Source organism: Manis javanica, chromosome 5 (assembly GCF_040802235.1).
Source record: "Manis javanica isolate MJ-LG chromosome 5, MJ_LKY, whole genome shotgun sequence".
Classification (NCBI taxonomy): domain Eukaryota; kingdom Metazoa; phylum Chordata; class Mammalia; order Pholidota; family Manidae; genus Manis; species Manis javanica.
In genome coordinates this window covers 20,226,944-20,248,762 of record NC_133160.1, presented here as the reverse complement: position 1 = coordinate 20,248,762, position 21,819 = coordinate 20,226,944, and the positions used below count along the sequence as shown (strand labels likewise).

The 21,819-nt window shown below is 40.1% G+C and overlaps 1 protein-coding gene across 3 annotated transcripts in view; it reads left to right on the top strand.

Annotated features, from left to right (window-relative positions):
- Nucleotides 1-1,977: 1,977 nt before the first annotated feature.
- RPN2 (ribophorin II) overlaps nt 1,978-21,819 on the top strand; it is a 72,281-nt gene continuing 52,439 nt past the window's right edge. For 2 of the 3 annotated variants that reach the window (XM_073236627.1, XM_073236625.1), the window contains exons 1-2: nt 1,978-2,274; nt 12,382-12,575. In XM_073236627.1, the coding sequence (XP_073092728.1) occupies nt 2,262-2,274; nt 12,382-12,575 (207 nt within the window). In that variant the 5' untranslated portion in view covers nt 1,978-2,261. The remainder of the gene's footprint in view (nt 2,275-12,381; nt 12,576-21,819) is intronic. The other variant, XM_073236626.1, reaches the window with a different exon arrangement.

The following is a 21,819-nucleotide window of genomic DNA, read 5'->3' as shown; positions in this document are numbered from 1 at the left end:
TTTCCTGTGCATGCATACATATTTTTAGTAATAAAAAAGCTAGTTGAAAAAGCTACTGTAAAAAAAGAAAAAGCTAGTTGATTAAAAATAAACAAGCTCTCTAGGACTCAAACACCTGGGTTGAATGGTAGGTTGTGTAATGGACTTTTTAAGAAGCTGATGATTTGTTTTCCAAAATGGTTGCATCACTTTACATTTCCACCAGTAATACATGAGAATTTCAGGTGCTCCATACCCTTGCCAACACTTGGTATGGTTGGCCTTTTTTATATTAACCATTCCAGTGGATGAGGAGCAGTATCTCACTGTGGTTTAATTTGTAATGATGTTGATCATCTTCTTATGTGCTTGTTTGCTATTTGTATATCTTTGAGGAAGTGTCTATTCAAATCTTTTGCTCATGTTTTTTTACTGGGTTGCCTGTACTGGTATGCTGGCAAGTATTTAAAAGACTCCCTTAGTTCTTAAGTGAATGCTCATCAATACTTTCATTTATATAAACGAGTAAGATGTAACTGAAACTTCAGAAGCAACCTCTTTCCTGAATTGGATAATAGTTTTCAAATACTAGAAGAATATTTCCTCAAGTTTTTGTGTTATTCATAATGTAAAGTCTATAGACATGACACACTTCTAAGTTTAATCTCAATATTTTCTCCATCATTAAACTTAGACATTGACAAAGCAATAAATCAAGTCCTGATTTATAGCATATGCTAATTATATGGTGTGAATATTCCAGTTGTAGCCAAAATCAAGCTACCAATATCAATTTTGGGAAGAGATGTGCATGATATCATAAAATATTTCCACCTTACAGAAAAAAATTAGATATAAGCCATCACAAAAGCATAAACAATGGCAAAGGTAGTAAAATAATCAAGAAGTGATGGGTTTAGTTTTCAATATACTTAATTTTCATTTTAAGTTTGTATAATTTAATTTTTCTACATAGCTGCATTTAACAACCAGTTTGCAAAATTCCTGATCAATTTAACATGTACTCTACCAAGCCAGGATGAGATGGTTCCAGCACACTACTGGGTTGTCTTATTATTGAGTTGGATGAGTTCTTTACATATTCTAGATCAGCACTGTCCAACAGAACTTCTTGTGATAGTGGAAATGTTCTATGATTTTGCATTGTCCCACATGATATCTACTAGCCACACGTGGCTTCTGAGCACTTAAAATGTGGCTAGCATAACTGAGGAGCTGAATCTTTAATTTTCAGTCACTTAAACTCAAATTTAAACATCCACATGTAGTTAGTATCTACCATATTGAACAGCACAGTACCAGCCATAGAAAGAACAGACTCTCCCCTATTTCAGAAAATACTATTTGGGACACTAATAATGACAGTAAGAGTCACCATATTGAGCATACTTTCTATGTCCATAATAGTTAAAACAGATTATGGAGTCAGACCGCCTGCGTTCAAATCTGTTTCCTTCTCTATAAAATGGGAATAACAGTACACACATCACAGAAAAGTGAAAGTGCATGAAATGCTGTCCTCAGCGCGCTTAGTACTGTCGGGCTATTCTGCAAACGCTCAGTAACTGAGGTTAGTTATTCCTGAGTTCTTAGATGAGTCACTTCCATTTTTTGAGCCTGTTACTTCGTCTGTAAAATTGGACTGATAGATATTGTGAGGAATCACTGAATCCACACAAATGCTTTTCAGATCAGATAAAACGTCTCAGGGTTAGTTATTAGCAACCGAAACAATCACTGGAGGGAACTACCACGATTTCCTAGGAAAAAACAAAAACAAACAGTGCGCTTCAATATTGCTCACTCCTGCCCACCGGATCCCCTTTCCATTCCTTTAAAATTGGCCGGGCTGCAGGGAGACGACTGAGTGACACAGTGGTCGGCCAATCAACGGGATCTGCCAATCAGAGGCGGCCCCGTTTCGGGCCCACCCCGAAGCCTAGTCCAACCGCGTCCGGATAGCGCCGGAATAAGACCTTTGAGAAGCGGTTGGTTCCAAGTGGAGAGAGGCGCGGGGTGGGGAAGCGGGCCTGTACGCGAGGGCCGCGGGACCCTCGGCCGCGAGGACTGGAAGTCCGGCCGCTGCTGCTGGGAGCGGCCCGGTCCAGCGGGACGGAGGACACTGACCTGTGCCTAGATCCCATCCCAGCGCGCGCAGCCTGCCGCGAGTCCTTGGCGTCCCCTCTGGCGTGCTCTTGGAACCACTTTCGCGGGCGGAAGTCAGCCGGCGGATAGGGCCCTGGTGGGATCTGCTCGGAGGAATGGCGCCGCCGGGTGAGGCGTTGTGCATTGCATGGCCCAACGACGAGGCCCTGTAGCCTGCACGCCTCGGCGAGTGGGCCGTCGCCCGCGGGAGGCTAGTGCTCGCCAGTCGGGAGCCGGCCGGGCGGGGTTCCCATTCCCTACGGGGCACGGGCATGGACTCGGGCTCTCTTGGAGTCCGGGGTCTAACTGGGGGCGTGGGAGCGGGTGGGGATGCCGGCGACCGGAGCGGGGCCATGAGTTGGGTGGGTTACGGGCGGACTGCGGGTCCTCCCGAGGCCCAGCTGGGGGACCGCGGCCGCGGTTAACCTCAGGTCGGGCTTCACTCATTCATTAGACTTGCGCAGGCTCCCGGGCCAGGCGGCCTAAAAGTGAGCTTTTGGCCAAATCGTTCGTCTTCGAACCGTAGTTTAATCTGTAGTAAAAGGGAGCAAGAAAACCAGTAACTTCTGTCTAGGAGCTTAGACCATGAATTCTGAAGTTAGATTCTCCTGGTGCAAACTTTAGTTGGCAATGTATTCGTTATGTGACCCAGCGCAAGTTACTTAACCCCTCTGCACCTGTTTCTCATCTGTAGAAATAGGTTAGTCACATTATCTGCCTCTTAAATTGCTGTATATTAAATGAGGTAATTTCCGTGCATCTCATAGTGAATGGCACTAAGTAATTATTCAGTAAAGTTAACCGCATTGCTAGTTATTGAGTGGGCTCTGTGCAAGATGGAACCTAATGTATTCTTCTCACAACTTGGGAAATGTGTACTTATATGGGAAAACGGAATCCCAGAAAAGGGAAGTAATTCTCCCAAGGTAACAGTGAGTAAGTCAGTCGCTCACTGCTCCATTATTTGAGAAGTTGAGGATAATACAGTGGTTAAAAAACAAACTTAGGATTCAAACTGCTTGGGGTTTCTCTGTAACTAGTTATGTAACTCAGGTAACTACTTTTGAGCCTCCATTTATTGGTCTGAAAACTGCACTCATTTGGATATTGTAAGGATTTAATGACTCACTATGCAAAGTATGAGCATACCTGATACATATTAAGTGCTCACATTTTCTCCAAAAAAGTTACTGTTACCATTAATGTGAGGTGGGAAGATGAGGATTCTGACACAGATACTGTGTTAGGGGAATTTATAGTCTAGCTGGGAGAATTCTAGTCATAGTCTTTGACTAGATCTTAACATATTGAGTATATGCATGTTCACAAGGCTCTGGGGAGGGGATTCAGCATTAATATCCTGACGACTCTCACATTTTTTCTATCCATTAGCAATTCTGGTTTTAGCTTTAAATTCTAGCCAGACTCCAACCCCTCCTCACTGGCTCAGACCACCAGCATCTTTTTCACTTGGATTACGGCTATAGTCTCCTGTTGTCCCTCTTTAGATTCCTGCTTCTGCATAGCCCTAACACAGTATTGTTTATTCTCAACACAGTGATCCTGTAGAATGTAAGTCAAATCTCTCCTCTGCTCAAAACTTTCCAGTGGCTCTCATCTCGCTTAGTAAAAGACAGAGTCCCTACCGTGATTTGCAAGGCCTTCGGGAAGTGGCTTCTGCTATCTCTTGTCGCCGCGCCCCTACTTCTCACCCTTTGCTTACTGTAGCTATACTTCCCTCCTGGCTAATGTAAGAAAACACTAGTATACTCTGGGTTCAGGGTCTTTGCTTTTGCTTTTCTTCTTGGATCCCAGATATCTTTGTGACCTGCTCCTTTTCCCTCATGTCAATACACAATATTGTTATTTCTTAGTCCTTCACAGATTACTATATTTAAATTTGTAGCTCCTCCCAGATGTCTATTCTGTGCTTTATTTTTCTCCATGGCACTTTTTGCTTTCTAATGTGATAATGTTTCTTAATTATTTTGGTTGATATCTTTTAATTCCCACTAGAATGTAAGCTCCATGAGGTTGGGGGTTTTAGTCTGTTTCCTGCTGTATCTTTTAACACCAAAAATTGTGGTTGCTACATAGTAGGCATTCAACAAATATTTGATGAATGAATACTTCATGTTATAGATGACTTTCTAGGTTTTTTTTTTCTTGGTCTCATTAATATACAATTACATGAGCAACATTGTGGTTACTAGATTCTCCCCATTATCAAGTCCCCCAACATACCCCTGACAGTCACTGTCCATCAGCGTAGTAAGATGCTATAGAGTCACTACTTGTCTTCTCTGTCCTATACTGCCTTCCCTGTGCCCGCCCCCTACATTTTGTGTGCTAATCGCAATGCCCCTTTTCCCCATGTCCCTCCCTTCCCACCCATCCTCCCCAGTCCCTTTCCTTTTGGTAACTGTTAGTCCATTCTTGGGTTCTGTGAGTCTGCAGCTGTTTTGTTCCTTCAGTTTTTTCTTTGTTCTTACACTCCACAGATGAATGAAGTCATTTGATACATGTCTTGATCTGCCTGGCTTATTTCACTGAGCATAATACCCTCTAGCTTCATCCATGTTGCTGCAAATGGTAGGATTTGTTTTCTTCTTATGGTTGAATAATATTCCATTGTGTATATGTACCACATCTTTATCCATTCATCTTCTGATGGACCCTTAGGTTGCTTCCATTTCTTGGCTATTGTAAATAGTGCTGTGATAAACATAGGGGCATCTGTCTTTTTCAAACTGGGCTGCTGCATTCTTAGGGTAAATTCCTAGGAATAGAATTCCTGGGTCAAATGGTATTTCTATTTTGAGTTTTTTGAGGAACCGCCATACTCTTTTCCACAAAGGTTGAACTAATTTACATTCCCACCAGCAGTGTGGTAGGGTTCCCCTTTCTCCGCATCCTCCCCAACATTTGTTGTTTGCCTTTGGGATGTTGGCCATCCTAACTGGTGTGAAGTGATGTCTCAATGTGGTTTTAATTTTCATTTCTCTGATGATTAGCTATGTGGAACATCTTTTCATGTGCCTGTTGGCCATCTGAATTTCTTGGGAGAAGTGTCTGTTTAGCTCCTCTGTCCATTTTTTAATTGGATTATTCGCTTTTTGTTTGTTGAGGTGCATGAGATCTTTGTATATTTTGGATGTCAACCACTCTTCGATGTCTTTTATGAATATATTCTGCCATACTATAGGATGTCTTTTTGTTCTACTGATGGTGTCCTTTCCTGTACAAAAGCTTTTTAGTTTGATATAGTCCCACTTGTTCATTTTTGCTTTTGTTTTCCTTGCCTGTGGAGATACGTTCATGAAGAAGTTGTTCATGTTTATATTCAAGAGAGTTTTGCATATGTTTTCTTCTAAGAGTTTTTTGGTTGCGTGACTTAACATTCAGGTCTTTGATCCATTTCGAGTTACCTTTGTGTATGGAGTTAGATAGTAATACAGTTTAATTCTCTTACATGTAGCTGTCTAGTTTTGCCACCACCAGCTATTGAAGAGGCTGTCATTTCCATTGTATGTCCATGACTCCTTTATCATATATTAATTGACCATATATGCTTGGGTTAATATCTGGTCTCTCTATTCTGTTCCACTGGTCTATGGGTCTGTTCTTGTGACAGTACCAAATTGTCTTGATTGCTGTGGCTTTGTAGTAGAGTTTGAAATTGGGAAGGGAGATGCCCCCTGCTTTATTCTTCCTTCTCGGGATTGCTTTAGCTATTTGGGGTCTTTGGTGTTTCCATATGAATTTTTGAACTATTTGTTCCAGTTCATTGAAGAATGCTGTTGGTATTTTGATAGGGTTTGCATTGAATCTGTAGATTGCTTTAGGCAAGATGGCCATTTGACAATATTAATTCTTCCTACCCAGGATAATGGGATGAATTTCCATTTATTAGTGTCCTCTTTAATTTCTCTTAGGAGTGCTTTGTAGTTTTCGGGGTATAAGTCTTTCACTTCCTTGGTTAGGTTTATTCCTAGGTATTTTATTCTTTTTGATGCAATTGTGAATGGAATTGTTTTCCAGATTTCTCTTTCTGTTTGTTCATTGTTAAGGAATGCAGCAGATTTCTGTGTGTTAATTTTGTATCCTGCAGCTTTGCTGAAATTCAGATATTATTTCTAGTAGTTTTGGAATGGAGTCTTTAGGGTTTTTTATGTACAATATCATGTCATCTGCAAATAGTGACAGTTTGACTTCTTTACCAATCTGGATGCCTTGTATTTCTTTGTTTTGTCCAACTGCTGTGGCTAGGACCTCCAGTACTATGTTGAATAAAAGTGGGAAGAGTGGGCATCCTTGTCTTTTCCCAGTCTTAGAGGAAAAGCTTTCAGCTTCTCGCTGTTAAGTATGATGTTGGCTGTGGTTGTCATATATGGCCTTTATTATGTTGAGGTACTTGCCCTTTATACCCATTTTGTTGAGAGTTTTTTTCATGAATGGATGTTGAATTTTGTCGATTGCTTTTTCAGTATTTATGGGGATAATCATGTGGTTTTTGTCCTTTTTGTTGATGGTGGTGGATGATGTTGATGGATTTTCAAATGTTGTACCATCCTTGCATCCCTGAGATGAATCCCACTTGATCATGGTGTATGATCCTCTTGATGTATTTTTGAATTTGGTTTGCTAATATTTTGTTGATTATTTTTGAATTCATGATCATCAGGGATATTGGTCTGTAGTTTTCTTTTTTTGTGGTGTCTTTTCCTGGTTTTGGTATTAGAGTGATGCTGGCTTCATAGAATGAGTTTGGGAGTATTCCCTCTTCTATTTTTTGGAAAACTTTAAGGAGAATGGGTATTATGTCTTCTCTAAATGTCTGATAAAATTCGGTAGTGAATCCCTCTGGGCCTGGAGTTTTGTTCTTGGGTAGTTTTTTTGATTACCGATTCAGTTTCATTGCTGGTAATTGGTCTGTTTAGATTTTGTGTTTCTTCCTCGGTCAGTCTTGGAAAGTTGTATTTTTCTAGAAAGTTGTCCATTTCTTCTAGGTTATCCAGTTTGTTAGCATATAGTTTTTCATAGTATTCTCTAATAATGCTTTGCATTTCTGTGTTGTTGATAGTGATTTTTTCTTTCTCATTTCTGATTCTGTTTATGTGTGTAGATTCCCTTTTTTTCTTGATAAGTCTGGCTAGAGGTTTATCTGTTTGGTTTATTTTCTCAAAGAACCAGGTCTTGGTTTCAATAATTTTTTTCTAAGTCTTCTCAATTTAATTTGTTTCTTTTCTGTTCTTCATTATATCCCTCCTTCTGCTGACTTTAGGCCTCATTTGTTCTCCTTTTTCCAGTTTCAGTAATTGTGAATTTAGTCTGTTCATTTGGGATTGTTCTTCCTTCTTTAAATAGGCCTGGATTGCTATATACTTTCCTCTTAGAACTGACTTTGCTGCATCCCACAGAATTTGGGGCATTGTGCTGTTGTTTTCATTTGTCTCCATATATTGCTTGATCTTTGTTTTAATTTGGTCATTGATCCATTGATTATCTAGGAGCATGTTGTTAAGCCTCCATGTGTTTCTGAGCCTTTTTGTTTTCTTTGTACAGTTTATTTCTAGTTTTATACCTTTGTGATCTGAGAAGTTAGTTGGTAGAACTTCAGTCTTTCTGCATTTACTCAGGCTCTTTTTGTGGTCTATTCTGGAAAATGTTCCATGTGCACTTGAGAAGAATGTGTATCCTGCTGCTTTTGGGTGTAGAGTTCTGTAGATGTCTGTTAGGTCCATCTGTTCTAGTGTGTTGTTCAGTGCTTCTATGTCCTTACTTATTTTCTGTCTGGTTGATCTGTGCTTTGAAATGAGTGGTGTGTTGAAGTCTCTTAAAATGAATGTATTGCATTCTATTTCCTCCTTTAATTCTGTTTAGTATTTGTTTCACATATGTAGATACTCCTGTGCTGGGTGCATAGATATTAATAATGTTTATATCCTCTTGTTGCACTGACCCCTTTATCATTCTGTAATGTTCTTTGTCTCTTATGGCTTTGTTTTGAAGTCGGTTTTGTCTGAAAGAAGTACTGTGACACCTGCTTTTTTCTTCCTATTGTTTGCATGAAATATCTTTTCCATCCTTTCACTTTAAGTCTGTGTATGTCTTTGGGTTTGAAGTGAGTCTCTTGTAGGCAGCATATAGATGGGTCTTGCTTTTTTATCCATTATCTTTCTCTTGTGTCTTTTGATTGGTGCACTCATTCTATTTACATTTAGGGTGATTATCGATAGATATGTACTTATTGCCATTGCAGGCTTTGGATTCATGTTTACCAAAGGTTCAAAGGCAGCTTCTTTACTATCTAACTGACTAACTTACCTCACTTAGTATACTGTTATAAACACAGTGTGATGATTCTTTATTTTTCTCCCTTCTTTTTCTTCCTCCTCCACATTATATGTTAGGTGTTTTGTTCTGTATTCTTTGTGTTTCCCTTGACTGATTTTGTGGATAGCTCATTTTATTTTGCATTTAGTTAGTATTTGGTTGGTCTGCTTTCTTTGCCGTGCTTTTATTTTCTCTGGTGACATCTATTTAGCCTTATGCATACTTCCATCTATAGCAAACCCTTTAAAATACATTGTAGAGACGGTTTTTTGGAGGTAAATTCCTTCAGCTTTTGCTCATCTGGGAATTGTTTAATCCGTCCATCAAATTTAAATGATAATCTTGCTGGATACAGTATTCTTGGTTCAAGGCCCTTCTATTTCATTGCATTGAATATATTATGTCATTCTCTTCTGACCTGTAAGGTTTCTGCTGAGAAGTCTGATGATAGCCTGATGGGTTTTCCTTTGTAGGTGATCTTTTTTCTCTCTCTGGCTGCTTTTAATACTCTGTCCTTGTCTTTGATCTTTGCCATTTTAATTATTATATATCTTGGTGTTGTCCTCCTTGGGTCCCTTGTGTTGGGAGCTCTGTGGACTTCCATAGTCTGAGAGACTATTTCCTTCCCCAGCTTGGGGAAGTTTTCAGCAATTATTTCTTCAAAGACACTTTCTATCCCTTTTTCTCTCTCTTCTTCTTCTGGTACCCCTATAATGTGAATATTGTTCCTTTTGGATTGGTCACACAGTTCTCTTAATATTCTTTCATTCCTAGAGATCCTTTTATCTCTATCTCCTTCACCTTCTCTGTATTCCTGTTTTCTAATTTCTATTCCATTAACAGTCTCTTCCACCTCATTCAGTCTACTCTTAGATCCTTCCACTGTTTGTTTCATTTCTGTTATCTCTTACCTAAATTTATCCTTTAGCTCTTGAAATATTTCTCTGTAGCTCCATCACATGCCTATGACTTTTAATTTGAATTCTTTTTCAGGGAGATTGGTGATTTCCATCTCACCAAGTCCTCTCTTTGGTGTTTGAAGGATTTTGGAGTGAACAAGGTACTTCTGCCTTTTCATGGTGTTGGGAGTGGTCGCCGGCAAGTGCCATGTGTATCAGCTGAGAGAAGAAAGTCCCTTCCTGCTTGCCAGTCACCTTGCCTTGTCTCAGCTGTCTGTGCCGGTTAACTGCACACAAGGAGCAGCCTCTGTGTTAATCCCCCAGGCTGCTGTGGGCTGGGCGGCCCACAGGATGGCCTGGGGCACTGGTGGGGGTCGCAGACCAGCAGTGTGTGTGTCTGCTGCAAGAGCAAGGCCCCTTCTTGCTTCCCTGTCTCCGTGCCCATCTCCTCTGTCTGTGCTGGTCAACTGCGCCCCGGGAGCAGCCTCTGGGTCTCGGCCTATTAGCTGTGCGCAGCGAGTAACCTCTTGTTAAGCTGTGTGGTTACTGTAGGTGGTGCTGCTCCCTGGCTGTTCTGCAGCAATGGTGGGTTAGCAGATTTGCTTGCAGTGCAGCAGAGGGGAAGGAACGGCAGGCTGCTTATCACTGTGAGGGGCCTTGTAGCTGCGTTGCCAACCAAGGGGTTAGGGCTCTTGAAGTTCCTTAACATTTCCGGCCTGCTGGGCTGAGTGTGCCAGGGCGATTTTGTTCCTTTAAGACTTTTAAAGTGCCTGCTTTTCTTTTGTCCCGGGGCAGCCGGCTGTTGGAACCTGTTCCCAGTCTCAGTCTCAGATTTTGGTTTTCTGCTCCTCTGATATCCAGAGCACCATGCAATGTGTGTCTGTGCTCCCGGGGCAGATTCCTAGGGCTGGTTATTTAGGAGTCTTGTGCTTCCACTCCATCCCCACTGTGATTCTTTTCCTCCTGCCGGTGAGCTAGAGTAGGGGGAGTGCTTGGGTCCCTCCAGGTCACGGCTTTCTGTCTTACCCTTTTCTGTGAGATGTTGGGTTCTCGCAGATGTAGCCTGGCTTGTGTACTGTATGTTTTAGTCACTTTTTTAGGAATAGTTGTATTTGCTGTATTTTCAAAATATATATGGTTTTGGGAGGAGATTTCTGCCACCCTACTCGCGCCGCTATTTTTTCCTCTCTGAGCTTTTCACATTCTTTAGATTATTTAACACACCCAGGACTTAAATAGAATTAATTTTCATAGAAGAATGATTCTGGGTTACCCCTAATGTGGGCATCACTTCTACAACATTCTCCAAAAATAGTGATAGAGTTGGTTTTCAGTCCAAGATTGGCTTTGTGCAAGGTATGCTGGTCCTTAGTTTTCTTATTTGTGAAATAGATACAATAATGCTTTTCTTAAGGAATTCTAGTTCAGACTAAATCTGGCAGTACAGGCAGAAGATGTAGGACTTACTGTTAGCCTTGTGATTACAGTAGTCTCCCCCTAAGTGCCGGGGTCATGTTCCAAGACTGCCTGCCAGTGGATGCCTGAAACCATGGATAGTACCAACCCCTATGTATGCTGTTTCTTTTCTATACATATATATCTGTGATTAAGTTTAATTTATTAATTAGACAGAGTATGAGATTAACAATAACTAATAAAACAGAACAGTTATAACAATATATTGTAATATAAGTTATCTCAAAATATCTTATTGTCCTGTACTCTTCTTGTGATGACGTGAGAGGATGAAACGCCTGCATGATGAATTGAGGCGAATGGTGTGGGTATTGTGATGTAGGATGTAGTGTTGGGCTGCTGTTCCTCTGATGATGATACATCAGGAGGAGGATCATCTGCTTCTTGACTGCAAATGACCACGGGTAACCAAAACTGGAAAGTGCAGATAAGGAGGGACTACTATACTGCTAATTGGCTGGCAGACAGTTCATGAAGAAGCCCATTCAAAATTTTTCTTGAACGAAATCTAGAATGTATCACTCCTGCAACTGCTTCCTGTCTTCTGGGGCATAGTAGACAGGGATTAATTTCTTTCCATTCAGCAAATACTAATTCAGTACTATGTGCCAAGCAATGTGCAAGACTTAGAAATATGGGATTAACAAGAGAAACAGTCTCTATTCTCAAAGAGCTTACAGGTTAGCAGAAGAATCAGACATCACATTATTAATTATAGTTGTGAAAAATAGGGTACATACATTCAGGTTGCTGTGGGTGGCAATAGCAAAAGTAACAATAGAAGTAGTAGCTAGCAAAGTACTTGTATGCCAGTCACTATTCTAAGATCTGTATTAACTCATGTAATCCTCATTACAACCCTAAAGTAGGTTCTGTCAGTATCCCACTTCACGCTTGAGGGAACTGAGGCGGAGGCTGGCCAAATTGTAACTGTCATGGCCACACTGTTAATAAACGGCAGAGCTACGATTTAAACCTGGCCCCAAAGGTCAGGCCATGTTCTTCACTACTTTATAGTACTGGGGACCTAACCCAAAGGAGGGCTCTTCAGGGGCTTCTTAAGGAAGAGATACTAGAACTGATATCTGAAAGTAAAAATTAAGCGAAGTTGAAGTAGGGGAAAGCATGAAAAAGTGCTGGGTAAGAAAAAACATGACTCTTCAGAGGAGCAGAGAGGAAGCCAGAGTCAGATGAGGGATGAGTGGGAAATGATCTGGCTGAACGGTGGGCAAAACCATGGTGCATCAGAGTTGGCTCTGTCCTAACAGGCATAGGAGTTTGGAGACTTGGAATGTTGTAATGAGTCTTGTGCTTCAGCTACATAGAGGCTACTGGGAGGAATGTCCTTCAGGTAGTTGAAGACAGTGCCTACCCCTTCCCAGGGCTTCTGTCCAGGTTAAACCTCCCAGTTCCCTTGCCCTTCCTCAAGTGATTTGATTCCAGACTTTGGTGTTCACTGTCACAGGACTTGTGTACCGAACTTCGGAATAGTGTGGAGTGTACTTAACAGTGGTTTCCCCTCAAGGTTCAAGCTCTGTCTTGCTGTTGGCCCTGACAATCATAGCCAGCACCCAGGCTCTGGTGCCCACTCACTACCTCACCAGTCACGATGTGGAGAGACTGAAAGCCTCGCTGGACCGCCCCTTCATAAGTTTGGAATCTGCTTTCTACTCCATCGTGGGACTCAGCAGCCTTGGTGCCCAGGTTCCAGATGTAAAGGTAAGGCCATTTTTGTCTTGAGCTTCTCTCTTAACTGAATTTCTTTTGTGTACTTCAGAACTAACTTGCTCATTTGAGGATGACCAAGGCTAATCTAATACGTATTTTAATCTGTCAGATTTTTTTTTTAAATGCTTAATGTATGTTTAGGACCATGCCAGAATGGAAAGAGTAAATCATAGAGACTTTACTTTTTACTTTAAATTTTACCACTAGAAACTTACTCTAGCTCTGAGTGAGACTGTGTTATACCCCATGTACTTGCTAAGTGCGCTATGTGTGTGTCTTCAGGACACACAATAAAGGAACTCAAGTTGAGGGACATTCATATTTATTAAGCAGTGACAGTCACTGCATCAGGCGGTTTTGATACACTTTTTTGGATCTTAGATGAGGAAAACGCATCACTAAACCTTTCCTGGATTTAGGAACAGTCTTAAGTGAATTTGCATTTTATTCCTTACAGTAGTATGGACAGCTAAGAGAAGAAGTTAGGGCCAGGTTTTTCATATATGCCTTGTTTATTAGATTTCTCTGGCTGCATTAACAAGTTACCATAAACTTAGCTGTTTAAAATAGCACTCATTTATTAACTGATAGTTTTGTGGGTCAGAAGTCCAGGCAGACTTGTGCTTAGTGTTTGAGGTAAAAATGAATGTTGGCCATTTTCTCCAGGAAGGATCTACTTCAAGCTCCTTCAGATTGTTAGCAGAATCCCATTCTTTGTGGCTGTAGGTCTGAAATCCTCATTTGCTTGCTTGCTGTCTGCGAAGGGCTGTTCTCTTCTCAAGGCAAGCTGCATGTCTTCTCACATTACCCTTTCCTAGTTTTAATCAGTAGTGGCATGTTGAGTGCTTCTTACTCTTCAAATCTCTGATGTCTTCTCCTACCATTTGGAGAAAACTTTGCTATTGAAGGGTTTATCTGTTTGGGTTAGGTCCACCTGAATTTGAAGGTCAACTGACTTGGGGCTTTAGTTACATTTGTAGAATCCCTTCATAGCAGTTCTTAGGTAAGTATTTAAATGAATAAGTGTATGAAACTCTAAAGATGACATCTTTAGAATTCTGCCTACCCATTCTTGTATTTCTTGTATTAGATTTAGACCCCATATCTTACAACAGAAGTTTATGTTTTGCTCATACTATATATGGCTGTCATGAGTCACCTGGGTTTTGTTCCATGTGTCTGCAGTCCAGGATTTAGCCTGATGGATCCTTCTCTACTTGGGGCATGTGCAGAGGGCAAATGAAAACTTAAAACTTCGCTCAAACAACTGCTCAAAAGAGTACATGTCATTTCCTTTTAGTTTTTTCAACCTGTTCTCTAAAGGAAATCACATGGTTCACAGATCAGGGAAATATAATCCTTTTTTCAGAGAAGGACAGTTTATTTTAGTGAATGGTAACTCCTGTGTCCCTTTGTCTCAGGGCTGGCCTGTGGTCATCCCTGGCTCTGTTCTCAGAGCCTCTGCGCCTTGCTTCCTTCAAGACTGATGTGCAGTTCCTTTTCTGAGGAGAGTGGTAGATTGCAGTTTAGCCCATGTTAGTGTGCACTTTTCATTGTGCAGTTGTTTATTCATCGAGTGCCTGCACTAGGCCCTGGCCATATGGTGGCAAAAGTCATCATCATTGCCCTCAGAGAGTTTATGGTATAGTGGAAGTTCAAAGAACAGCAACTCTTTTGTTTCAGCCTTCCATTATAGAAGTTTTCAAAAATTCACAGAAGTGGAGAGAACATAGAAAGAGCCTCGTTTTACCATTTGCCATCTTGAGAGGTTATTCACATTTTGCTGTTTGTATTAGATTTACTGTCCCTTATTTATTTTATTTTTGCTGGAATGTTTTAAAGCAAATACCAGATGTATCATTTTACTTGTATCTCTAAAGGGGACTTTTATTTTCATACTGACAATCTTTTTATTTCATCTACAAGAGTAACAGTAATTCTTTAATGTCATTTAGTTCTGAGTCTTTGCTCAGTTATCTCAAAAATATTTTTAGTTGGCTAATTGGTTTGAATCAGGATCTAAATAAGGTCCACATATTGCATGTGTTAACATCTGTCAAGACCCTTTTCATCTGTAACAGTCCCCTCCCCCCAATATCTTTTATTTGTGGAATAAACAAGATCACTTTTCACATTTTTCCTTTGATCAATAGCATCTTCATGCTGTTTTTTAACCTATTTCCATGTCTTATTTTCCTGTAGACAGATAGTTAGCTCTTGAGGTGTACTTATATTCAAGGCCAGTTTTTTTGGCACCAATATTTCCTAGGTGGTACTTCCTATCAATGGATGCATAATCTCTGATTTTTTCATTTTTAGTTAGGAAAAGTTGAATCAGTGGATTGAGGTGCTGTCAGACTAACCTATCTCTTATAAACAGTATATAAGTAGGGACTTGTTTTTTAATTCCAGTATGACAATCTCTATCTTTTAATTGGGGAGTTTAGTCCATTTATATTTAATGTAGCCATACTCTTGGGTTTAAGTCTACAATCTTCTTATTTGTTTGCTTTTTTCTATTTTACCTGTTTTTCCTCCCTTTCCTATCTTAGATTGAATATATTTTTATTCTGTTTTATGTCTTCTGTTGGCTTTTTAGCTCTACTTATTTCTTTTAGTGGTTTCTCTAGAGATTGTAATATGCATTTTAACTTATGACAGTCTACAGCTGACCCTTGAACAATGTGGGGGTTAGGGGTGCTGCCCCCAGTGCAGTTGAAAATTCATGTATATCTTTTCATTCCCCAAAAACTTGACTATGAATAGCCTACTGTTGACCAGAAAGCCTTATTGATGACATAAATAGTTGGTTAACACATACTTTATATGTACTATATTCTGTTTTTGCAATACAGCAAGCTAAAGAAAATGTTTTTTCAAGTTGTCATGAATATCCAAAAAATTTCCCAGTATGTTTATTAAAAAATCTGCATATAAGTGGACCTGTGCAGTTCAAACCAGTGTTGTTCAAGGGACAACTGTACTTTGAATGTTATTTTGCCATATCATAAGTAATGAAAGGATCTTATAACAGTGTATGTCTGTTTGAACTCCCATCATTTGCGCTATCATCATCATACTTCTTACTTTCTTTTAAGGGTTGTAGCTTTGTACTGTCTGTTGTGTAGTAGCTGAACTTCATAAATTTTGTTCAGTTTTATAGTTATTAATGGCAGGAATATACCTTTAATTCTATTGTGGCCAGAACTGGTCCCAGCTGATGTCTTGAAGTCAATTGCAGTTGTTATTCTTTTTGGTGCTCCAAAGGTCCCATTTTTGCCAATGGGCCAAAATTTCTGTGTGTGTGTGTGTTTGTTTTGTTTTTTATGTGACCCAATAGCCTTTTTTTTTGGCATAAAAAACTTTTTACTGTAGAAGATTTCAAGCATATATGGAATGAGATGAACTTGTACAATGAATTCTCCTGCATCCATCACCCAGCTTTAATCCTTCACATCTCATGGCTCATTTTCTTTCATCTATACCCCCACCCACGTACTCCCCCTCCTTTATTATTTTGAAGCAAATAAGAGACATCATGTCATTTTATCTATAAATATCTCAGTATATTTCTCCAAAAGTTAATTATTTTTTTTAAAAAACACAATCACAACACCATTATCGTGCCTAGAAAGAAATGAACTAAATTCTTTTTTTAATTTTTAATTTTTTATTAAGATATCATTGATATACAATCTCATGAAGGTTTCATATGAGCAACATTGTGGTTGCTACATTCTGACCTAATAATAGTCTTTGAGACTTATTTTTCTAGGCTTATCTTTTTAATTTCCTGTCCCAGACTAGAATCAGTAATTGCTATCAGTAGTCTTTGGGACTTATCTTTCTAGGCTTACCTTTCTAATTTCCTATCCCAGACTAGAATCAGTGATTGATATTACTTATTGAATGCCTTGTCTATGCCAGAAGCACTGAATGGGTTATCTTGAGTTAATTGTCATAATGTTATTGGTCAGAAGTATTATCCTGAAATGGAGGAGAAAATGGAAGCCCAAGAAACTAAATCTGCCAATGTCTGCCAACTATCATCTGAATACCATGTGACAGAGGGTTGACTAACTGTGGATCCCAGGGTCAAATCCTGTTTGAAGGATTGATGCCTGTTTTATAAATAAAGTTTTATTGGAACACAGCCATGCCCATTCATTTACTATTGTCGGCAACTGCTTTTACACTTAAAACAGTAGAGTTGAGAAAGTACTAAAGCGACTTGCCTGAAAAGTCTTAAATATTTGCTCTTTGGCCCTTTACAGAGAGCTCGCTAATCCTCGCTAGAGACCGATGCTTGTTCACATTTCTTCCTACAGCTATCTTTTTCTGCCTATTGCTTCCTTCCTATGGGTGACTGTATTAAGGAAAGAGACTTTTCCTCATGATCACACTATTGTAAACCCTCTAGATAAATGTATTTCCTAGTAATAACAGTTTTGTTCAAAAGAAAGAGCACGGGTATCAGTGTCAGTTAGCCCAGGTTTTAAATTCTGGCTCCACTTTGTAAAATGGGAGATATAATGCCATCTTTGCTGGATCGTTATGAAGGTAAAGTGAATTATGCCTAGTAAGTAACTGCCCACAAAAGGCCCTTTGAATGGTAGATAGTAATAATCCTGAAAAAATTTTGCTTCTAATTTAGAATTTTTCAGGTGAGTTCAGACAATGTCTGGCATAGTTACTGTACTGTACAGACACCTGTGGTGTCTGTAGAGGGTGAGAGGAAGAGAGAGAACAAATTGGGAGACATGGAGCAGAGCAGTTGTGACTAGTGGAGGTCTTGATCATTATATTGTAAGATATAGTAGATAAAATTGGAATATTAGGTTAATGTTAAACTTCGGTAGATTTGAATGCAGGATGATAAGGTTCTCCTGGTCATGTTCAAACTTCTGTGGAACCACAGGATTCAGTCTAGAAGGTGATCATGAAGGTGGGAGACATTCTGACTTTAACCTGAGCAACACATCTTTCTGTCTTATGATTTGGAGTTCCACACAGATTTAGACTGAACACATACTACTGAAAGTGTTCTTGGCTGATGTCATATGAGTTTGAAAGGACGCTGGTGATTTTGTGAAGATAGAGACTAAAACTATCCAGACAGCTGCAGTGCAGTGTGATTTGGACTAATTACATGATTAGAGCATCTGTGGCTTTATGTTTGTAAAACAGACTCTAAAGTCAGACTGCATAGCTTCAAGATTTTAACTTCACAACCGCACAGTGGAGTGAAGTGTAGTTTATTGAACCTTTCAGGATCTTTGTTTTTTCGTTTGTAAGATTACAGTAATAGTAGTACTCAGCTCACAGGTGATATATGTAGGGTACTTAGCATGGTATGGCATGTAATTAAATATATAATAAGTATTAGTACTTAATAGTACTATCGTAGTAGTAGTGGTTAATGTATTTTCACATTTTTTCTCAAATTGTAATCCCCATTGCTTAGTGCCTAATGAAAAGAGAGTGTTCAGCATATACTTGTTGAATGAATGAATTGTAAACTTTAGCTTAATAGAAATGGAAACTTTCTAAATGTGCCTGTTAATCAGAAAATAAATGGGTTAATTACATACTTCATTCTACTGATTATGAAATGTGCTGGGGTGATTGTGTGATGTGTGCATTGTAAGTAATGGAAGGGAGGAAGGGAGTTTATGGAAGTTTCAGAGCTGTTGAATTTCCTTACTAGATGTGCACACTAAATAAATCCACTGAGAGAAAGGTCTCCGTCACTGCCACTTCCATGTAGGGGTATGTGTCCTCCACTGCTGTTGCTTTCAGCTGAGAACTCGCTCAGCCCTGCTAGATGCACTGAGTTGTTGCTTTCTCGGAGAGATCTTTAAGGGATTTTGGTTATTTGTCGAAAGAGATTCTAGCTGCAACACTGAGAGGAATGGGGTTTAATAGGAATGAGAATAGAAGCAGCTCTGGGATCAGCAGAGTGTGGAATGAGAGTTGATTTTAGGTGTTACGCAGAGTGAACATCTTCATTTTGATAGTCAGGTACCATATAGTATATTTTGAAAACAAGCACATAAGAATGGTGATTTTGTGTATATCATTGCATAGCTTTTTACAAGACTTAAGAACAATGGGGGTTGTTATTTCACTTTAATGAAAATATTAAGTAAATGGGATACATACTATGGCAAAAATGGTGTTTGGTATTCTAGAATGACTGTAATTAGGAAACATTAGACAGTGTTCACAGATTGTCAATCAGTCAAGCGCTTTCCCTGTCTGTAAAAGGGAATAATAATACCTACCTTTAGGGCTGTTGTGATAATTAACTGAGATAATAATAGCACATGATGAGTGCACATAAAAGTAAGTATATTTGTATCCATCAACAAGTCCTGAGTGCTTATGGAGGGCCAGGCACCCGGAGAATTGCAGTCAGATATTCCTTCTGGCAATTATCATTTATAGAGCATCTACTGTGTGTCAGGCATTATGCTAAAGGCAGAGAAGACAACAGCTCATTATCCAGTGAGAGACATGTAAAATAGTGAGACCAGGTGCTAAGTACAGACACATGCAGTGTATGCAAAGTACAATGGGAGTCCAGCAGAGTGAGTGGCTCACTCTTCCTGTCTGCTGAGAAAACTATAAGCCTGTACCTTGTACAGGGGAGTCACCATCTGTGCTGGTTGCTGCACAATTCGTGTAGTCATTCAACAGATATTTAGTGAGTTTCTGCTATATTCTAGGCATAGTGCTGGGCACTAGGGATTCAATGTTGAACAGTAAAGAGAACCTCTGCCCTCTTGGAGTGTATATTCTAATAGTGAGATAGACATTAGTCATGTAATCATATGTATATGAATATTTGTAACAATGGTAAGTTTTATGAAGGTGAGATATATGGTGTTACAGGGGACTTCTATAGGTATGAAATAGAGAATTTGACCTGATCATGGAAGGCTTTCCCAGGGAAATCTCTGCACTTAAATTTACATATCCCCTTAAAACTTACATCCCCCTAAATTGCAGCTCCTTGAGGGAACTTTGTTCATTTTATTTGTTGTGTGTATCTTTGGTACCTAATATGACACCTGGCACATGGTAGGTGCTTGGTAGCTGTTTATTAAATGAATGAAGAGATAATTGATTTGAATTCTAAAGGGAAAGTAGTAGTTAATCAGAAGATAGGGGAGGGAAGCGATTTCAGGCAGAGGCAATAGCATGTGCAAAGGACCTGTGCAGGTAGGGAGCAGGTTACATTTGAGAAATCGAAAGGAGTTTCAAACACAAAATGAGAGAGAGGAGTAAAGCTAGAGAAGAGTGCCAGGGCTAAGCCTCAGTGCCTTGGTAGCCACAGGAAAGATTTTGCTTTTTTTCTAATGAGCAGTTGATTTTAAGCAGTAAGTATCAGGGTCCAGTTTTCATTTTGAAAAGGTTTCTCTCCTGCTTTGTAGGAGACAGACATTGGCAGCAGACTGTGGGGCAAGATTGAATGTGAAAGGATGCAAAAGGCAGCATCTGGACCTCAGACTTTTGCTGCATGGATGGGTGATTGGGCCTCTTCTATAAGATAGGAACCCAGGAAGAGGCATAGGTTTGTGTGTGGGAGGATCGTGAGTTTGGTCTTAAACATGTTGAGCTTGAAATGCCTTTGAGTCATGTGAGTGGCCACTGAGAGAAGTCTGGGCTGGGGATATCTGCATCGTGTTTCTGGTTGAAGCCAGGGCATGAATGAGATTGCCTAGAGAGAGAGGATGGAGGAGAAGTGAACCTAGGTGTTAAAAAACTCCAGTGTTGAATGTCAAGCAGGAGAGGATGAAACTGAGGAGCAGCTGAGCAGTAGGAAGAGAGCCAGGAGAGTGCAGGGGAATCCTGGAGTGAAGGGAAGCAAATGTTTGAGAATGAGGAAGTGATCAGTTCTGCCCAATGTTAAGGGAGTGAGCCCTGGAAAACATCTGGCTTTTACAGTTTGGAGGTCCCTGGTGGGAAGTGAGAAAGTAGCAGCTGGAAGGGAGAGAAGGATCGAGGAAAGTTTTATATTCACTTAATCCTTGAGTTTTGTTAATATGTGAGAATTTACCAGTTGAGTTATACCGGTTGATGACATGTATGGGCTTCAGAAGGAGAGAACAGCCTGTACTGAGCCTGGAGGCTCAGAAGTGCATTTTTGTTTAGGGGTCAGTGAGTCGGGAGTCCAGGGCAGCAGGAGCAGGGTGTGTGGGGAGGTATGGTAAGAAGTGCATATGAAAAAAGTGGGACCTATTACAAAGGACTTGATGTAGGGGTTCTTCCAGGGTATGCCTTGACAAGTAACAAAATCTGCTGAGGTTGCAAAGTTTGCAAAGCATAGTCTGAGAGGAGACAAGAGTAGCTGGGAGCTGTTAATGAAGGAAGTAAGGGAGAAGAAAGGGAGAGGTTTACTGTCGTCTTTGTTCCTGATTTGGCTCAGGGAGTTTTAGGGGAAGAATATATCAAGAAAAGCACTGATCTTCACTCAGGAAGATGTTTAGATAATGGAGAACTAACACGGCACAGAAAGTTAGAGGGGAGCAGATAGGGAATGGGCATGTAGGGGGTGATCTGCAGTCTTCATTTGGGAAGATGAGTCTGGAACGAGGGCAGTTTGACTAGCTGAAGCCTCAGCACTGGTGGGCTTACTGAGTGTGTTTGGTCATGTTTCCCCTCACTACTGCTGCCGTTAATAACCAAGCTGTCTGATGAGGTTGTGGAGAAAGGGCAACCCTCCTACACTGTTGGTGTAATGTAAACTAGTTTAACCATTGTGGAAAGCAATATGGAGGTTCCTCAAAAAACTAAAAATAGAAATACCATTTGACCCGGGAGTTCCACTCCTAGTAATTTACCCAAAGAAAACAACTCTCATATTCAAAAAGACATATGCACCCCTATGTTTATCGCAGCACTATTTACAATAGCCAAGATATGGAAGCAACCTAAGTGCCCATCAGTAGATGAATGGATAAAGAAGATGTGGTACATATACACAATAGGATATACTATTCAGCCATAGGGAGAAAATAAATCCTACCATTTGCAACAACATGGATGGTGCCAGAGGGTATTATGCTCAGTGAAATAAGCCAGGTGGAGAAAGACAAGTATCAAATGATTTCACTCATATGTGGAGTATAAGAACAAAGAAAAACTGAAGGCACAAAACAGCAGCAGACTCAGAGACTCCAAGAAGGGACTAGTGGTTACCAAAGGGAAGGGGTTAGGGAGGATGGGTGGG